The 19,638-nt window shown below is 42.6% G+C and overlaps 1 protein-coding gene across 5 annotated transcripts in view; it reads right to left on the reverse strand.

The window, feature by feature from the left end:
• SLC25A26 (solute carrier family 25 member 26) overlaps positions 1-19,638 on the reverse strand; it is an 83,164-nt gene that overhangs the window by 15,031 nt on the left and 48,495 nt on the right. For 4 of the 5 annotated variants that reach the window (XR_013922570.1, XR_013922571.1, XM_080350773.1 and 1 more), the window contains 2 exons: positions 12,079-12,123; positions 725-794 (listed from right to left, as the gene is read on the reverse strand). Coding sequence is in view for 3 of the 5 variants with exons in the window: in XM_080350773.1 (XP_080206899.1) it covers positions 725-794; positions 12,079-12,123 (115 nt within the window). In the remaining 2 variants the exon portion in view is untranslated. The remainder of the gene's footprint in view (positions 1-724; positions 795-12,078; positions 12,124-19,638) is intronic. The other variant, XM_080350774.1, reaches the window with a different exon arrangement.

Below are 19,638 nucleotides of genomic sequence, written 5' to 3' on the forward strand. Positions count from 1 at the left end.
CTCTTCTCCCTCAAACTTGTCAGCTATACTGATGAGTCATTAATTGATTCTTTTTTTCCTCCCTTATTTTTGAAACAACTACAGTAGGCTAAAATCAAGCAAGCCTACTGAAGAATTCAATTAACTTCTGGCTTGTTTGGTAATAAATAGTGCAGCATTGTATTCTGCCACTCCGTATTCTTGTTCTAATGTCTGGAGATTGCCCAGATGTTTCGTCCTCCATATTTTCTTTTTGCCACGGAAGGCTTTTGCCTCCGGGCTGAGCAGCACAAGCCTCTGCTCTCCTGACTCCAGTTAATCTACACGGCTGTCAGAGCTGTCACATGAATGGTGAATCACGGCCTTTCGCTGCAATCACTTCGGGCCCTGGGGAAGCGCTCGGAGCAGACAGCTGCACAAACCCCCACCCAAGCAAAGTTTCTCCTGGATGAGAGTTTTACAAATCAACTTTGAAATAATCGCAAAGCCTGAGTGACAGGCCCCTGGTTTTTAAATAACAGAAATTTGTCAAAAACAAATTGGTTGTCTTTCAAACAGACACCCTGTTTGAGTCTTTTTTTTCCCCTTCCCTTTGCTGACTTTCCTATTTCCAAACAACAACTGGATCCGTTTTCTTCTAAACAAACTTGAATTACAAAGGAATGTTGTTCTGCTATACTTAATAGATTTGCACATTTTTCTTTCTTCTTTAGTGTTTCCCAGTATAACATATAATCCTTTGCACCTGCAAAAGCTCCACAGACTGCTGACTGCCAAGAATCCACCACGTGACCCTGCTTCCATGACCAGAGATCCTGTGTTTAAAGAGAAAGGAAAATAAAAAGTTATTAAATGTTTGAATCTATCCGATCCCCATGTGAGTTAACTCTGAGGATGGGAACTTAAGTGAAAAGCTATTTTTGTGGCATTTTTCAGTGATGTAATAAGCGATTTTTCCCAAGGAACTTGTGTACTTGAAAAAGCAGATGGAGTGAGAAAGATGTCTGGAACTGAGGAGGGCTCGAAGCAAATTGCTTTCAGAGGTTTCATATGTATGTATTTAAGCCTGTGGCCATGCAACTTTGCAAATATTTCGTGAATTTATTTTCTTTTTGGCAGATAAAACAGTGCAAAGCAAAACACCAAACGAGGGGACAGCATGCAAGAACTATTATCAGTTCAGCCCAGATGTACCAAATACTCCCCTTTAAAACGAAGAATACCCAGCACAGCGAGAGTCCTGTTTGCCCCTCTACTTTTCTTAAACCAACTCTTCCTCTCACGCCCCCCAAAAACCCCCATCGTTAAGAAATTACTCTTATCACTCTCATTATATCCCAAAGCAGGTGTGTCTCTGTTTTTCACTTGGCATCATTAGGGACCACACACCCTTCTCCTCCCCACTACTCCCACACACCGTGCTCGCTTCCATTTAACTCACAGCATCATTAAACACGCACATTTAAAAACATCACCAAGAATGGTGCCTTCTAAAAAACACATCTCAAGAACCACGTCAAACATCCTGATGAGTAGGATCAGTATCAGCAATGAAAGCCAAGGCATGTGGGATGATTTTATTATGCCAGCTACAGTCACTGTGTTCTTTCCTCTTCCACCCTGTTCCATCACCACTTCCCCATCTCCTGAAATGCTTAACATTGGAAGTTCTCTGGAGGAGAGGTTTCTAGTTTATGATGTGAGACCTAGTGCTGAGCAAAAAGCATGGAATCCACCACTCTTCTGAGGCCTACCGCAGAGAAATCAGCAATTTTATTTTATGGCTGTGGCACTATCTCCTTCTTTTTAAAGCCATATTACTTCTATACTATAAAATTGTCTTCAAAGCAACCTGATAGCTGTGCTAGGCTGAGAGATTGTTCTCAGGCTCCTGGTCGGCAGTGCAGCCACTTCCCATCGAGGCACGACAACCCATTTCCCTCATTTGCTGACTCTTCATTTAGCACACTGGCCTTGTGACTTGCTTCTTCCAACTTGGCTGGTGGTTATATTTCAGTTGAATGTTTTAAAAATCAAACTGTTCAAGCAACAATGGCCAGCCACAATGTTGCTTGGTATCCTGCCATAGCTAAATAGCTGCAGCTCTGTTGTAAAAAAGCACTAAAGGGATTTCAGTCTCTTTAATGCTAGCCATTCTTTTCCTGGTGTTTTCAGTATGGGCTTTTATTCTGCTGTCACCCGCAGCAGAAACTGATTTTCATCTCAGAAATAAATAAATAAGGATTCATAATTCTTCAAACCAGTATGACGCTTTTCTGGAAGAACTTACACTCTTTGGACACGCAGTTTTCTTCCATGCTGGATGAAGGACGTGTGCCCCCTAAGACAAAAGGTGCAGATGCTTTCCAGAGCATCTAGGCATTGCCAAAGCACAAATCCTGCCTTCAAAACCCATTTTCAAAACAATTCAGGTGCTTAAGAAACCTCAAACTGAAAGTCAGGGTTTAGAAACGTAACTTCTGGAGCCACTTGATAAAACCAGAATTACTGTATTTTTTCATTAAATGTTCTCCAAACATCTATACATCTACAACTAAACTCAAAAAGCCAGACATTACTGCTGATACGCAAAAAAGCACTACGGAAAATCTGCTGGAGGACTAAGAGGAAAACCAGCACATTAATACAGACGTTCATAGCTTTGCCAGAAGCCCAGCCTATTCTCAGTCATGATGGGGTTTTATGTTAATGACATTGTCCAAAGAAGTAGGAAAACGTCATTCTCACTTCTTGGCATGTAGCTCTGCAACCTGGTTTCTGATAAAGCCTGGCTTCCCGGTACAGTTCTGCACAAAAAGCCTTTGCCAAGCAGGGCAAACGGTGACGAATTCCCATCCGTTATGCCTGCAAATTGACAACAGGTATTTGCAACAGTCAAGCAATACAGAAAATGGTTTAGAAGGGTGGAGCCAGGAACAGTTCAATTAAATTAGGGAAAAGGAGAATTGAGGCTGGAGAACAGGAAGAAAATTCCCCAACAGTGAGGTCTAGAGAACTGCAGAGCCAGCCTCCCCAGGGAGGAGAGGAAAGCCCTCTCCTTCCAGTCATTTAAAAATAGACCGGAGAAGGCACTCCAGACTGTACTGTGGGGAATAATCCTGCGTTGGCAAGGGCAGGGTGAGATGACTTCATGCATTTCTTTCCATCTCTGATTTCGGTGATTCACCCAGAGCTCCAAACCTGAATACGCAGAATAGCAAGACAGAAGTGGGGCAGGAGGACGTCATCTCGGAGGAAGCTGGGGGAACAAGTACCACAGGGCCAAGAAGACCAGCGGGACTCCGACCCAAATTCTCTCTAACCACACTCACACTGTGGGCCAAGCTGATGTGCTGAAGGTCACACATGTTTTCTCTCACAGCCCACAAACCCACCAATTGACAGGGCTCTGCAGTATGTTGGGCTTGCAAGTTCTTCAGGAACACTTGCCTTTGTGCTGTATCGAGCATGTTTTTAACAGTACTAATACAGGGCAAAGCACAGAACCTATTAGAGGCTTGCAGATATAGGTAATAACATCACTGTAAAACCAGGGCCTTGCTCCTGCAAAGAAATACAGGGCCCACACACATATACCCAAAACACCAACTATGGACAGAATCGCTAGTTATTAGCAGGGAAACAGTGCCCAGATCATGCTCTGCAATTCTACATGCTGCACAAATTCAGAAGAGTCACTTCCACTTCAGGGATAACAGAGAGAGCTCAGGTCATGCACAAAAGCGGGTGTCAGAGGCCGGCTCAGAGCCCGCGGGTCACAGCTCCCTGCTCAGGGACTTCCCAGCAGGACAGAAGCACCCGTGTAATGCCTGCAGAAGCCCTGCAGCTACACTGCTTTTCCTACACATGCTCTTTCAATATAAAACATACACCAGGGATCACGAGCAACACAACTGCAACGATTGGATCAGTCTGGTTTCCCCGTCACCAAACGGCTCCTACCTGCTCACACTGTGCTCCTCCTGCAGAAGGCAGCAGGAGATAGCCAGACTTTTCCAGGATCCATTCCCACCAGTATTCACAGCCCAGGAAAGCAAAACGACAAGGAGCACATTACATGAAAGCGGGCCGCCATGCCAAGCCTGTGTCATGTGTATTCTATTAAGCTAAAGGCTGAATAGAAGACTTTGTTTTCCACTTCAAAGGACCCCATCCCAATCTCTCGCTCTTCCCTTATGAATAACAAATTGGAAATAAATCTTCTGGCTGAAGCGCATGGAAACTCATACATTTGGGGCCCTCTGCAGCTTCCCAGCTCAATCACATGCTAATTTTTTTTGTAAACACTTTTATGTGATATATATGTAAATCTCGCTGTGCATTGCCGCACCATGTAAAGCAATACAGCCGGTATATCCTCAAGGGATGGGACACAGTGGGAAGCCTGAATGCAGATTTCCAATTATTCACAGGGATAATGTTCGCAGAGAAGGCTCAAGTTTTATATGTGGGCAGAACCTCACTTTTCTTCCTAACCAGCCCATTTCATGCTGTCCCATAGGCCAGTGTCCTCTGCTTCTTGCCACAAACATTATTTAGCTCTTTTGATACTGAGAATACAAGGACACCCCATTTTGCTGGGCAGAAGGCACACTGGAAAAGTCTCTCTTGGGATATACCAAAGGCCTTTCAATCTAAAAAACAAATCTTTGACTAGTTCACACAACTCCTTACCTCTGCGTGCCTGTCACCTTTGCCTTGCGTTTGTGGTAAAGGTTTGGGGCAGAGATCAACTGTCAGTTTTGTGCTGGATCTTGGTCTATATTCAGAACATCCAAGCTGTGGTGATCGTGGCAAAGCGCAACACTCGCACCTCTCTCAAACCTGATGACCAGAACAACATCCCAAATGCTGCAGGAAGCATCACAGAGAATGAGACATCTCTGCCATGGCCTTGCTAGTCTTCAGACACCAAGACACAAGCAGACTTCATGGCATAGACTGAACTTGAGGCCGACAGCTGAGTAAATATTACAATTCACTCCAATGATAAGCATCTGTAGTATTTCTATGTACCCCTCTGTTCAAGGCAGTGTTCAACTTCATGATAACAGAGAGGAGAAAAACCTCTCCAAATTAATCACATAGATTTGTGCGACTGTACAGTCCTGCAGACTGAGGAAAGAAAAGCAATTCTCACGCTTGTCTTTGCTACTAGGTATTTTACTTGCAACGTGGCATTCTGCATGGCTGATCCTTACAGATGCATGGCACATTAGCTACAGGAGAAGCAAAAAATTCATAAGCTGATTGCAGTTTCTATACATAAAGTCAAAAAGCATAGAGCCAAACATCCTCCCAAGTGAATTTTATGTGCTTATGTGCAGCATATGTGCAATACATGTGCAGTACATGTGTATATTATCTTGCAGGAAACATGCAAGCCCAAACATGGGAAAAATTCAATGATCTAAGTTCACTGTTGACATAAATGTTGAGACTCTATTCAAACTAATAGAGTTGTGCTCACTTATGCCCGTACTGAATTTGGCACTAGAATTAAACCCACCCAAATCCTACATAAATTGAGAGAAAGAGAACAAAAGTCAGCCTACATTCAACAGCGTATTTTTCATGTTAAAAGCTTTTCATTCCCTTTTTCTCCCCATGTAATACTGCATTGATGTCTGTGATCCATTTGGATGTAAATCAAAATGGATGTGCTAAAAGCCTGGTTAAAGAAAATGTCTTCGAAACCATGTTTCCATGGCAAGGCAGAACATAATATGCCAGCTACGCTCAGTTTCCATGGCACAAAGGTCCATATATGCCTGGGGAGGAAAATGCACTTCTGAAAAATCACTTCAAAGTTAGGACAGCGTTCCTTAAGCATCTGCACTCCTACTGCCTGCTAATAAATCTGTGCTTCATACAGGCTCGTGTGAATAAATTATATGGAAAAACTACATGAGTCTTTTAAGGTTCTTCAGCAAGAAGCAAGTATCTGAATCAAATGGTGAGCCCTCTACGTTGATTACGTCTATATTCTACCAGACACCATTGGCATCAGCAACTTCCAGAGAACTGCTTGTGGTCTAGGCATGACCAAGAGCATCACAATCTGGCTCTGTATCTACAGACTGCGTGAGCCTGTTCTACTCCTGCCGTTTTAAATGCTGCATTGATGAGCCCAGACCATCTGACTTTCTCAAACGTGTCTGCAGTGCTGTAAGTAAGGATTGCATTTGTTTCTTTCTCTTTGGTGCAGATGGCATACAGCATTCCTTCAACTGTGCTTCGAGAGTGTGTGAATGACACTTACTGTGATACTAATAAAGCGAGGGCTGTTTGCTGAACAGCTGTTGGGTACATTGTTCTTTTGTGAGAAAAATGCAGCCGTTATGCTAATGGCATGCACACGCCACATTGGCCGCAAGTTACATCACGCCTTGAAACGCCACCATGGAAATCTGTTTTCCTGATACAGCACCTAAGCAAATGGCAGACACGTTAGCGTTATTTAATGGTTAGGGCTTAATCCCTAAATCAGCCCGATCGTTACTCAAAGACGGAGCGAGGTATGGTAGAACACTTACGCTGCCTGCAAGGAAATGGGTTTAAAGTTGGGTCTGGGTTTCATTTACTCTTATATGCAGCTGAGCACAGCAGAACAGAAATACTAGACTGCTTCTCCAGGAAAAAAGGAAAGCTGTCACCTACCTATAGAGCAGGGAAAGCCATTTTAGGCCAAGTTTGGCTACATTCCTCTATTTTCTACTTACCCTGTTAAACAGCAACAGATTTGATTGTAAATTTTAGGAGGGAAATAGCATGTGGTTTATTGTTTCAATGGTCAAGTTATAAACACGTATTACTGCTGAGAACCTCAGCTGCCTGGGCAGAAGCATTCTGTATACTTTTCATTCATATTAACTTTAAAAATCAGGTGCAATGAGCTCCAACCAAGATTAGAGTCCTCACCCTCCACGGAAACTCCTCACGCAGCCTTTGCACAGCACGCTTCAAGAGACGTCTCAAAGGCACCTCTGCACGGACAGCTACAAGCAAGGCTGAGCCCACCCTCAAACCAGGATTATTCACATGCTATGCTGTCTATACCAGTCCCCACAAATTGAGCTCTCTGGAGGTCGAAACAGCAGAACCAAGTGAACGAGTACATGGCCAATGCCTTCATGTAGATCTTTAGTCCAGTCTACCAGGAGTTTTCCCAAGCTCTGTTGCTCTGAACACAAGTGCCTTGTGCCTGGGGTGACAGCTGAGCCTGAACACAATAAAAGGGACCGAAGGAAGTGTAAGCCAAATCCCATGCCTGCTCTCCATCATGTGGGCAGAGCTCAGTTTAGGAACAACATGGGGAACTTCTGTTCTGATCCAACCAAACTTCTGCTGCTCAGCCTCACAGGTGAATAGCTGGACTCTCCCATTCTCTTTACTGCAATGCCCTGCTTATTTCACAGGATGGAAAAGAGCCTGTGCATATTCTTCAAACCATTGTCTCTTTCTGAAGCCATGAAAGCATTCCTCTGCTTGTTCAGCACCTTACACCACTATCACATACCACCATAGCCATTACAAACTCCCACAAGAGGGACCTGCCTGTGTATCTCACCTCCATGTCTCTAGCGATTGCCTCTAAAGGTCCAACCAAATATCTCTCCTTATAAAACACCTGTTAATTGGTAAGACTTACAGATCTGAGAGAATTGTATTATTGCTGAAGCCAATGACAAAGAAAAAACACATGGGCTCATTGTAGGTTTTGCCCAGCACCAAGACAAAAAGAGGGAAATCTGGGCCCCACTGAGTGCCAGAAGAGCCAGGACATCACCTTGAGCCTGGTCAGCCCAAGATTTTTATCTTTCCTTGCAGGTGCTGGGCCCATGGAGCAGCCCAGTCTGTGCCAGCCCTCCCAGAGAGGCTGTGTGTGCAAGAGCAGGACTGGCTGGCACACACGCTCTGCAGGGTGAAGGCAGCCAGACCCTCACGTTATACAGTCTTAGCAATGACCAAGTGTCTCATCTCAGTATCAGACCTGTCTAATGAAAAAGACAAAAGGTTCCCAGGATAGTAGGTTTGTTTTCCCTCCTTAAAAAAACAACCAACCAACCAAAGAACCCCTTATTTTTCAAATCTACTCATTTGAGAACTATTTCCTCCTGCCCTGCCTGTTCCTTCTCTCCTCACTGGCTACCAGAGCCTTTTCTCCAGACATATAATACATTTGGTCTATAAAGAGAGCATTCTCCATGTACAGCTGTGTTGGAGTAACTCTCAGAGGCTCTGAAGTGCAGCCAATATGCAGAAATATAAAACCCAAGAGGACTGAGTCTTGTTTCACCTGAGATGGGTTTATCTTACAGTGCTGTTCTCCAAGCGAGCGGACCATTTCCACTCAGATATAAGCAGCAGGCACTTTTGACAAGATGTTTCTGGACTCGAACATAACCAGAGGATCCTGATTCTGTGGGGTTTTTTAAAACTCTGTTTTGTTGAGGGGGAAAAAAAAAAAAGGATGCTTTGCATTTCTGTCGTATGAATAGAGCAGAATAGAAGATCACACAGAAGGGATGAACTTCAGTGTTACAGTCACCTGAGCGGAGACAACATAGCCCTGGCAGCAGGTGAGAGCCAGAGCTGCGCCAGGCTCCCTGGAACCCACAACAGCTTCATGCCAAATATGCAGCCCTGTAATTTGAAATTCCCACAATGAAGAACACATATACAGTATTTCAAAACTGAGTTATAGAGGCACCCTGGAAGTTCCAAGGCAGCCTACAGAAGGGCTGTATCTTACAATGTTATTCCAAAACTTGAACTAATATGGAAGGCATTGGGCTCAGGAGGCACTGGGGAAGCACACAACTATGTTCTGCTGCCATTCTTCAAGGCCAGCTTGTTTTGAGATGGGATCAGAAGCACTAACCCCACCTAAAAGAACCTAAACCTGATCAAACTGCCACAGTGCTAATCAGCCACGGTGCTCCTCTGAGGGCTGGTGGAGTCAACGAAATATGAAATGCCCCTTCTTGCCCTGAACTCTGAGGAGACTTCAAAATTGTTTTAGCTGTAAGGCTAAAAGGACTGAGAAGGACTACATTAACTCACCCTAGTAGAGAATTACAATCTCTGTCCTGATATCTGATACATCATAGCACAGTTTCCTTCTCCCCTTTGGTTTGTATCAACAATCTTCACCTACCTCAAAATATGGAAAAACTAAGAACTGGGAAGAGAAAGGACATTAGGTGTACAATATAGCATTGGATGCTACCTACATCCAAAAAAATGAGGGGTTTTGTTGCTGTTGCTGTTGTTGTTTTTGCTTGTTTTTATTAAAATCACCATCATTTCTTAACTGCTGTTTCTTGAGTCACTGTGTTCCAAGAAATCAGTCTATTGACTCTTTTTAAACTGTGTCTTCACCTGAGCAATTTGACGAAAAGCCACTATTTCAAGCGGTATCTATTCCATGCTAATTACTGCAATACCCCTTTTCCAGCACACACAGTGTAGGTAACCTTGTAGTTCAGTAACCTGTACAATCTTCTTCTAACTTAGTTTAGTGCACCATATCTAAGTTTACTCTCATATAGGACAATTAGTCTACATTCACAGACAGAAGAAAGCCGTGCACACAAATATGTGGCTAAAGTCCACTGAAAGCATAAAGAATAATCACAGCAGCTTGGAGCAAAGCAGATACAGAAAATGGGATGCAGAGACACCTGATTTGCTGCCTACAACAAGCCTTTATTGGGCTTCTTTAAGCTTAATACCCTGCTGCTGGCTACAGTCAGCACATAGATGAAAGAAAAGGCAACTCCTCTTCTTCCACGTGCCTGACGAGCTGTCTTTTACAGTGGAAAGATATTTTTCCTCATTTTTACAGTGATTAGCTTTTGGGGGGAATTTGAAGACTGAGTCTATCATCCCTCAGCTTACATAACTTTGTTCTAATGGTTTTAAAAATGACACAGTCATAGGAATCGTACTGTTCTCTTCTGTGAGATGATCCACACACACCATACACAACCGCTCCCGCATTTATTTTCTCAAGTAACCCCATTAATACAGTGCAGAATAGTCCCTCAGGCATTATCTAACCAACAGCTTCAGTAAATTCTTCTGCGTCGAGGCTGCACACTGTCTCTTGTCCTTTGCACTTCTACCTCTTCTTAATTACTGTCTCTTCATGCACCCATGAGAAGCCCTACCCTGAATCATACTTCTATTGATGCTACTGGCCACTGTTGATGAGACCATAATGATTTTTCTCCTTTGTTGTACTGTCCGGGCAATTTTTTAAGAGGTTCATTCAGACCAACAAAACATAATCTGTTTTCACTGCCTGGCTTTGATGTGACAAACCTCAAGTTCTCTCCATGTCCTGAGCCAAAGTGACTGGAGCATGCAAGACTGAATTTTGCCATTTTCTACTCCTGCTTCCACAGAATATATTGCAACTGGTCCGTGAAACAAACTAACCCAGTTTTGTTTCTCTTCAGATCTGCACTGGCCTCTTTAGATTAAACATCATGTCTCATCCTAAGTGACTCACTCCTGTAGCTAGTTGAATTAAGTCTTCTTTAAAGCCCGCAATCTAAACAATACATTTTATTGTCACAGCTACGTGGACATTAGTTAAAACAACTTTACATTCTGAAAACAGCTACACAACGTTGCTGTTTTATGTGGTTTTGGCAAGAAGGCTGCACTTCTTTAGCACTGCCACCTCTTGCTCTCAGACACGGCTGCTGCACTAACAATTAGCAGGTCAGGCCAGTATCACTGCCCAGGAGTTTACAGAAAGTCATTCCTAGACACCATCAGGGAAACAGATTCCTAATAAGGCAGCCAAAGCTGCCCTGTGCGATGGAACGATATCCAGACACCACACCAGACCAAGCTTGTGGAGTTCCTATGGAATCCTCTGCAAAACACAGGTCTGTTCTGTGAAAGTTCTTCATGTTCTTCATGCTCCTCCTGCCTTGGGACTCCCATTTATATCTCACTCCCTGAAGCCTCTGGATCAGGGGTGTCACACTCATTTTCACCGGGGGCTACATCAGAGTAGTTACATCCATACAGTCCTAAAATTACATTTGGCCCTTTGAAGGCAACTGCGAGGCTGGTGTGGCCCCCAGTGAAAATGAGTTTGACACACAAGGGGACAAGCTAATGACCCAACTGAGCATACACAGACCAAGGAGAACATAAGCCCTCTTCCCTCAAGAGAAGCAGCAAGGAGCAAGGAAGATCACCACTGGTTCCCATCCTTCCCAGCTGGGGTCTCAGTGCCAAGCTTTCTCAGAAGTCCAGCACCCTTAAGAAGAAGAAAATTATTCTCTCTCTAGCTCCTCTCTTATAAATATGGTATTGTTGCTACATTTTGTTTTAATGATCTGCAATAATTTTCTGTGCTTTCAAGTCAGGATCTCAAAGCACGTGAGAAAACTCTGACCCTTCTCTGATTTTTTGCTGTGAGTTAAAGCAAAAAACAGAGGGACAGAGAAATGACATGACTTCAAATCCAACTCTGTGCTCAAAAATCTGGACGCTGACTCTGCCCATGATAAACAAAGCAACCAGCTAGTGGGAGAACAACACATCATTCTAAAGACTGCACTATTAAAAGATCATGCAGTTGACACCTTCTTTGAATGACCTTTGAAATAGCACATACACTGCCAATCAAAATAGCTTGTCAGCGATGCGCTGACAGTCTCTCCCTGGCTATAAACCCGGGCTAAATCAGTCTCCTCTGTATCATTTGCAATTGCCTCTTACCTTGAAGAGTCAAATGCTAAAAAAAATTAAAATTAACAAATAGCCACAACACAAGATGGTTCCCAGTTTAATCAGTAAAAACTAGGGTAGCAGATAAGATTTCTGGCACGCTGGGGAGTAAAATTCAGACTTCATGCCACATATCAATGGTTAGATGTTCCCTGGGTTTTTTCAGATATTCAGGCAAATGATCTTCACATGCACAGGTAGGCTGCTACATACTTACTGATTCTTGCATGCACCCATAATTGTGATAACCAAGTTAGATGAGTTACCATGGATAGCCTATATAAAATGTGTAACATATTTCTATCATTAAAGAGGACTTACCTTTAAGGACTCCCAGAGGGGAAATTGTACCAGAGAGAAAGGAATCTGGAGAGGTGGGGAAAAAAAAGAAAAATACCACAACATAATGTTACAAAAGCAAATTAGGTTGGCACATTCCTTGACTGACTAAATTAGGAACAGTTATTGTTCACTCAGCAAACTGCAGCTTATTACATTTACGAATCTTTAAGGACACTTTATGTATGCTGCCATTCAATGACTGGTTTCACTTTGTTTATCACATTCCCTGCTGAGAGGTTAATGTATCGTTACCAGGGTGGCCTAGAAGAGCAATAAGCTGTATGATCTAGTGCAGGGACGTGCTTGGTTTGACGCTCAGCCAAGAAAGCCAGAAGGATGGTTCAGGAAACACTCCTGAGACCAGGAACACAGCCTGGCAAAAAATAAAATCTTCAGGAATACACATTCTCACAAAAGCTGAGCAGAAAACAGTTGTGCTGCAACCAGGGCTTTGCAGTTTGGGCATCAGATGCAGAGAAAAACTTTTCTGAACATCTCCCAGTGATCTCACATTAACAATCTCCCCAGAGAATTAAAGCAGGTTGTGAAAAGCTACCACAACCCAACCAAAACCCAAGGGAGATGCTTGGTGGTTCTTTTCTCATCACCTACAACAAAAGGTTCTTCTGTCCAGCAGCAGCCTGTATCTCCGTCTAGGCTCATTCCTGTTGCCATGTGTTCCCAGCAGTGCCTGTGCAATTCCAGCTCCTTTACAGATTCTGCCCTAATAAATGCCTAATGACCAGGTCTCTTAACACATGGGAGAAAAAGCAAACACGTCCATCAGCGCTGCAGGCTGTGCAGGGCTAATACATGGAGTAAGTGAGTTTTCACCATGAGCAGAGTGATTCTTTGCAACGAGACATCACATTCTAAGCTTGCCTTCCCTTACGGTTTTGTCCTCCTCGAATCTCTGCACTACGTTCTGCTGGCTCTTCCTCTTCCTTCACCACTCTAACAAGCCCTGTCCAAAATCCACTTCAGGAATCAACCCTGCCTTTGCTATCTTCAGCTCAGGTGTCATCTTGGAAGAAAGACTCCCTATAGAAAGAGCAGTCTGTGCCAGAATTGCCCTACAGCTGTATCTGCAGGTCTTCTTTGCCCCTTCCTAAACGCTTCTGCAGTTCTCTCCTCCACCTCAACAGCCAGCCAGGCCCAGTTTCAAATCGTCTTCCACATATCTGTTTTCTTCTACTCTTATCTTCCTTCCTTAAGCATGATGCATGTCAGATCAGTTTCCCCCTTATGTAGGCTAATTTTGTAGTTTGTGCATAGTTTTATTAGTCTCAGAGAGCACTTACGCAGGTTTTGCCATGAAAAGTAACATGAGTGATGTCAGGTTAAAAACATTCACTACAGAGATATGAACAGCTTATTAAATCCAACTTCAAGCTACACAAAGGAATCTGAAATGGTACATCCATTCAATATCACAAGAGTTAAAGAGTACTGTCTGCTTCACTGTGCTACAACTAATGATTAATAAATGAGTCTATTAAGTTAATCTGCCAGGCAAAACTAAGCTTGACAGACACTTGCCACAGAAAATTTGTTATCTATTCAGGCAGGAAATGGCAGTGAGAAGAAATCAATGTCACTGCTGTACATTGAGCTGACAAACTGAAATCTCAGAGGAAGTTTGTCATCTTGAACAATGAGCAATATCCCTGGTGGCATCTCAGAGCCCCACAATAAAGGTCAGACATGGCTCTTATTTATCAGGCCCTTGAAACCCTAATGTAGCAATTACATTTTGTTTTTAATACTGGGTGAAAAAGTCCAGCTATTTGACAGTAATATGTGCTAATATATTTACAAGAAGATATATATATCTCCGTATACTGCTGCATCATTGTTGAATTGGAGTTTAATGGCATGGTTTCTTTACAATGTAAAATGAAAAGCAACATAATCTTCTATTATCTAGGCCAAAAAAATAGAAAAAAGACCCCAACAATACCCACTACATTTGCTTCGCATTTGTTAAAAGAGAGAAGAGGAAACGCTCTGTATCCAGCTGTACACCAAACAAAACAAGCTTTCAAATAGTCTCCAAGTTTTGCTTTTTTTTACGCGTGAATGAGTCGTAAAATTATGCAGCTGTTAATAAGACAACAAGGGAAGCTTTTGACATAAACCCTTTTTTATCTCCTAGCTAGAAGCATTTCAGTTAAAGAGGAAATTTGTTCATGATTGCTGTTTGATTTTCAAGGGTAGTGATGTTTGCTTTCCGTGTCCTGCTCAGCAGGGACCAGAACTGCATGGAGCTTATCGGCTTCACTTTTCCCTGTGCGCCCCGTGAGATGCTGCGAGGCGCAGGCTTCCAAAACAGCCGGGAAGATTTGGGATGCACGTCAGTGGGACCTGCACGGACACTGGGCAACCTGCTCTCTAAGATGCCTGCAGAATAAGGGCCCAAACATTCACAAGTCACACTTCAACAGGGTTTGGAAACTTGCGAAAAAACTAAACTAGGAAACACCACCAACAAAAACAAGCAGAGCAGCACCTTGGCTTGCATCAAGAAGATCCTAACAAGAGGTGTCAACCATTTTTTACAGTCATCCATCAGAGCCTGTTTGACAACATCCTGACTTTAAAACAAAAGTCACACAGGCAATTTCATGGGCGCTGGAACGAAAGGGAGTCTGGCTTCCTGCGGATTTGGGTTTTGTCATCGGATTCTCTGAAGCCAAATAATTTCCAAGCCGGTTTCGGCGATCTTCCCACAACACGGACCTCTATCACATTTCTTCTCGACGTCTATTCCACAGCCTCTGTTGAAAGTTCAGTTCCTACTGAAAGCCTTTCCTCAAACCCCTTCATCGCCTTTATTCTCTCCTCACACCCATATCAAGAAACTTAAAGGAACTTGTATTTCTCTTTGCAGCCTCTGCCTTTCTGCCACATTTCCATGGCAAACACGGCCCAGGGCTGCGCAGGCCGCTGTGCGTCCGTGTGCGCAAACACTCTGTGTGCACAAGGCTTGTTCCCCTAAGAGATCAGACTAAACAGCCCACACTCAAAAGCAGGATTAACATATGCAAAAAGCAATAGCTGTGCGACGGTAACTCGCACAACAATGAAAAAGCCTTTAGATGGCTCACTGCCCTTTATTCCTCTACCACGATAGACCGTGACAAAATCTCACAGTCTGGGGATACTTCTTAATTTGCACATTTACAGCATTTCATTCCTTTTCATATTTTGCTTTTGAGAAGAAAAGCTCTTCAGCAATGAACAGAATCACACCCTGCCAGGCAGCAATATTTATGCCTGAAATAGGCTAAGGCAACAATAAAAATGTGGTCCACACATGTGGGTGACTTTCTGCCAGCAAATATGAAACCCTGGCGAGCTCCACCAACCTCTCATTTGACGTTAATATAAAATAGACAGAGAGTACCAGCTCTCATGTCTGGCCCAATGTTATATAACTGTGCTGTTTGTTCAACAGAGTCAACTCCTACACACACACACACACACACAAAAGTTTGAAGCCCACAGACAGCTGTAAATCATTATTCTAAAATGTTTTATAGGTCAATGAAATTATCATTTACTCTGGTCACTCTAGTCCTTAGCACCTGATGCCTAACGTAATGAAATGAACGTTGCAGATTCTTGTTTCTACAGATCTACTTAATTTTCCTGACACAGATGGATATAAAAACATTATTTTTAATAAGTTACTTCTAGAAACAGTTGCACTTCACAGCCAGGAAAACAGATACACACTTCTCCACTTCTAAAAAAAATACCAATCTTTAAGTACTGAAGACTGACAGCAGAGAAAAAGTCATCCCACCAAATACTGTTTAGTTAAATAAAAGAAAGTTAATAATAACTCTTTGTAACTACAACACAGCATTTTAAAGTAACTCGAAATTCACACATCCAATATCTCATGCTACATTGCAAACTGATATTGTCCAAAAGGAAATGCAGAAGCCAGGGAGCAAGGAGAGCACGCTGGAGAAATGGCAAAGGAGGAGGGAGAAGAACCAGAAGAAAAATAAAACAAAAAAACAACCTCCTCTCCCCCACCCCCCAACCCTCATCAGTCCCTTCAGAACTGGGATTCCCTTCCAAATATGAGAATTCTTTCACACAAAGAGGAAACAGATGTCCATGGTTGGAATTTGCATGTGGCTTTATTCTCTTCTAGGATACAATAAAACTACTCTTCTTCTCATCCTCCGAGCTAGAAATTAAACAGTGGCATGTCATGCATAGTCCAGCTGTGCTTTCTACTTCCAACCTTTATTAGCAATATATTTAAAAAGAAGAAAAGAGAGAGACAGAAAGAAAGGGAGAAACTAGAAAAGCATAAGAAATGAAAAACCATGTGGTATGTGTTCTCAAAACAATATAAAACCTACAGATGTTCTTAACTAATCTGTGGCACATGTTTGTTTATTCAGGTTTTCCCCTGTCTCCAGTTCAGCAGGCTTTGCTCTCCAGAAAAGCTATCTGTTTTTACAAACATTACAATAAATACTGAAGGAGAGATGGGCATAAACAGCCAGAGGACAAGACAGGCTCACCTTGTAAGAGCTTTCTCAACATCCCTGAAACTGCTCTCACCTACACCTCCACTGTTCCCTATGTTAGCAGAATGGGGAGAAAAGCCCATGGTTATGAAGAGGATTTTGACAGTACTAATATCACAAAGGCCACCAGCAAGAACACCTGTTCACTTCAGGGAGAACGTACCGCAGCCGTCACAGAGTGGCTCTTAAACTTGCACCTCACTTGTAACTTGCCCAGACTTTGACGAGGCTCGTGGAGATGCCACCACCACTGGAACCTGGATTTACAAGGAGATCCCCACCACAGCGTCTGAGCTGTGGGTGCCAAACTGTGCCTTCTCCATTGTCATTATAAAGAAAAGTCTAATAACCCACTTCTGAATATCAAAAAAATATACTGGTTTCCAAGGATACATAAACCTCAAATTTCAGGACAGCAATCTTCCCTTTACCTAAGTTCTTTTTACATTCCTTTTTTTTTTAAACAGCTTCTTTATAAAAGATGGTTCTTTACAAATATGTTCAAATTACAATAGAATAAAACAACCGTGTCTGCCCACTGGAGTTAACAGTAAAACATTTACATTAATAATCATAGTAAATCTGGTTCAGTGTCTTGTCCTCCTAAAATTCTTCACATGCTTGCCCAATAGATCTGGATTATGATAAACTGATGTTCCAGCTATAAATATACTTCCCCCATGATGTGATTTGATAAAACAGCATGAAATAAGGTAAGTTTCCCCTCCAGCCCTGTCAGAGGTCACAGTAGACACCATTATGAAGACCTGTAGCTTTCCGCAATACTGACTAAAGGTGAAGGTGTAGAGGAGCTCAGCAGAGCCATCATCCATGGTATAGCCCAAAGCAGACAAAGCAGACGTATTTTCTTGCAAAGCTTCAATTAATACTGCCTTCCTGATCCTCCTTGACAAATTGCAGACTCCACAAGGAACCCAACAAATTCGTAATCTTAACAAGAATGACTGTCAAAGCGATCAGCCATGTTCCTGCAGCTCTAAGAGATGAAAGGTGTAAGCGTGGTGAAAGAATGGACATGTTTATATGTTAAACACATGATGGAGGGCTTTGTTAATAAACACTGATGCAATTAGAAACAAAACTCTTCAGGCAATATGACAGCATTGGGTTATCAATGTCCAGAGAAGATCTTCTCTTGGCTCCCTTCCACAAGGGACACAGTAAAAGACCACGTTCACACACAGCACCTTCCTATAAGACCGCACGAAGCCAAAGAGGTGGAACCCCATGGGAAGCAGGGCCATCAGTGGTAAAACTATCAAGCTGTTTTGATACTCCAAGTTGCTCTTGGGAGTTGAACCCATGGCTCTACAGCACTGCCAGAGGCAAAGGAACAGCACTTAGGGTGGTAGAAACACAGGTCTCAACAGTGCCAAGAGTATCATTAAAACAAAAGCTTCGGATCATGCACCAGCATCCACCTGAGGTAATCAGCTATTCCCCCATTTTCAAGCAAATAGCATTAACCCTGTGCGAGTTGGGAGAGAACTGCATATTATAAATAGGAAGAAATACAAAATTCCTTAATTCTAATCATTATTCTGATCCAAGCATTCACTAGCTCTCAAATAAATATTTGCATCGTGCTTCCTCTGTTTCCCCAGCTCTAAATCCAAAGCATTTCCACTTGTCACCTACCATATGTCAATGTTTAGAAGTAAATTCTTTTCCGAGACAAAACATTATGTGCCCCACATGGTTGCTTAATTTGGTTACAAACCATTCTAACAGGTGTGCTTTGGACATGTGTGGCAGAATTTCACATAAGGCAGGGCTTTTTTTTTTTTAAACAGCACCACGCACTTGTTATAAAATTAACATATAATGGGCATTATGTAGAGACAAATAAGTAGATTGTATGATGCATGGAAAATTTTATCCAGTTTTTCCTCCACTAGAAAAAGCTGTTATGAAACAAACAAACAAAAAAGGTTTCTAGAGGAGTAATATTGACCAGCAGAGGGGAAAGACCCAGGTAGAGATCCAGCATGAGTGCATGTTCCAAAACATGAGGAGAAGAGAAGCACAGAGGCAGATCCACAAATTCAATGCAGGCTGGATTGATTTAAGAGAGTCTGAAGATAGCAGAGCCCTAACTTCGCATGAGACAGACCATCATTGAGCTATCGAAGGCTCTTTTCTCAAAGAAACAACATTAACAGCTTTCAAAATCACTGCCTTTTGCACCAGCCCCTTACTTTGCTGGGAGGACAGAATACCTGTTAGAGAATGTATAGTGTTAGCCACAGAAGTCAATATTATTAGACTCCAAACAGTAGCTGGACTGACCAGCTCCTAATCATACAAATAATATCCATGTTCTCCCATTTTCCAACAAACAAGCACTAACGGAGGTGCCCATTTTGCTATTCCTTCTCAAAAACAATATATCAGAAAAATCCTCAACAAGAAAATGAATATGCTGACATGGATTTGTACATGCTGTTTTCAAGGCGCAGATAAAAATCTGGTAGGATAAAAGATGAGTTTAGCAGCTCTAGAAGAATGAAGGTATTGTTTAACAGGAAACAGATGTATGTCAGATGGCAAACTCATTAGAGTGTCCCATCGTTAAAGGAAACGGGATAACAACGAGCCATCTGAAAAAACCTGAACTGATCAGGAAATACACAAGCCGAAGCTAATCTCCTATTTATTGGTAGGTAATGCCTTTAAGTCATGCACATGCATTGAGTTTAGGACCATGAAGGACTAATCTTTGTTCTCATGAAAAAAACATAGGGGCAGAACCCTGGAGCATGGAGCATTTCTGGAAGAAGTCTTCTGAGGAAAAACCCTAACATTTGGAGAAGCTATTACAGCAATACGTGGGTGCACACACACACACACACACGTGGTTATGTGCTGCTGCTTGGGCAGCATGTCAGTTCTCTGATTTGTATTTGGCATTTGTAATGTACATTTACATACAAGTTACTCTTTTAATGTAATTACAACAACGCTT

Source organism: Nesoenas mayeri (genome assembly GCF_963082525.1).
Source record: "Nesoenas mayeri genome assembly, chromosome: 10".
Lineage (NCBI taxonomy): Eukaryota > Metazoa > Chordata > Aves > Columbiformes > Columbidae > Nesoenas > Nesoenas mayeri.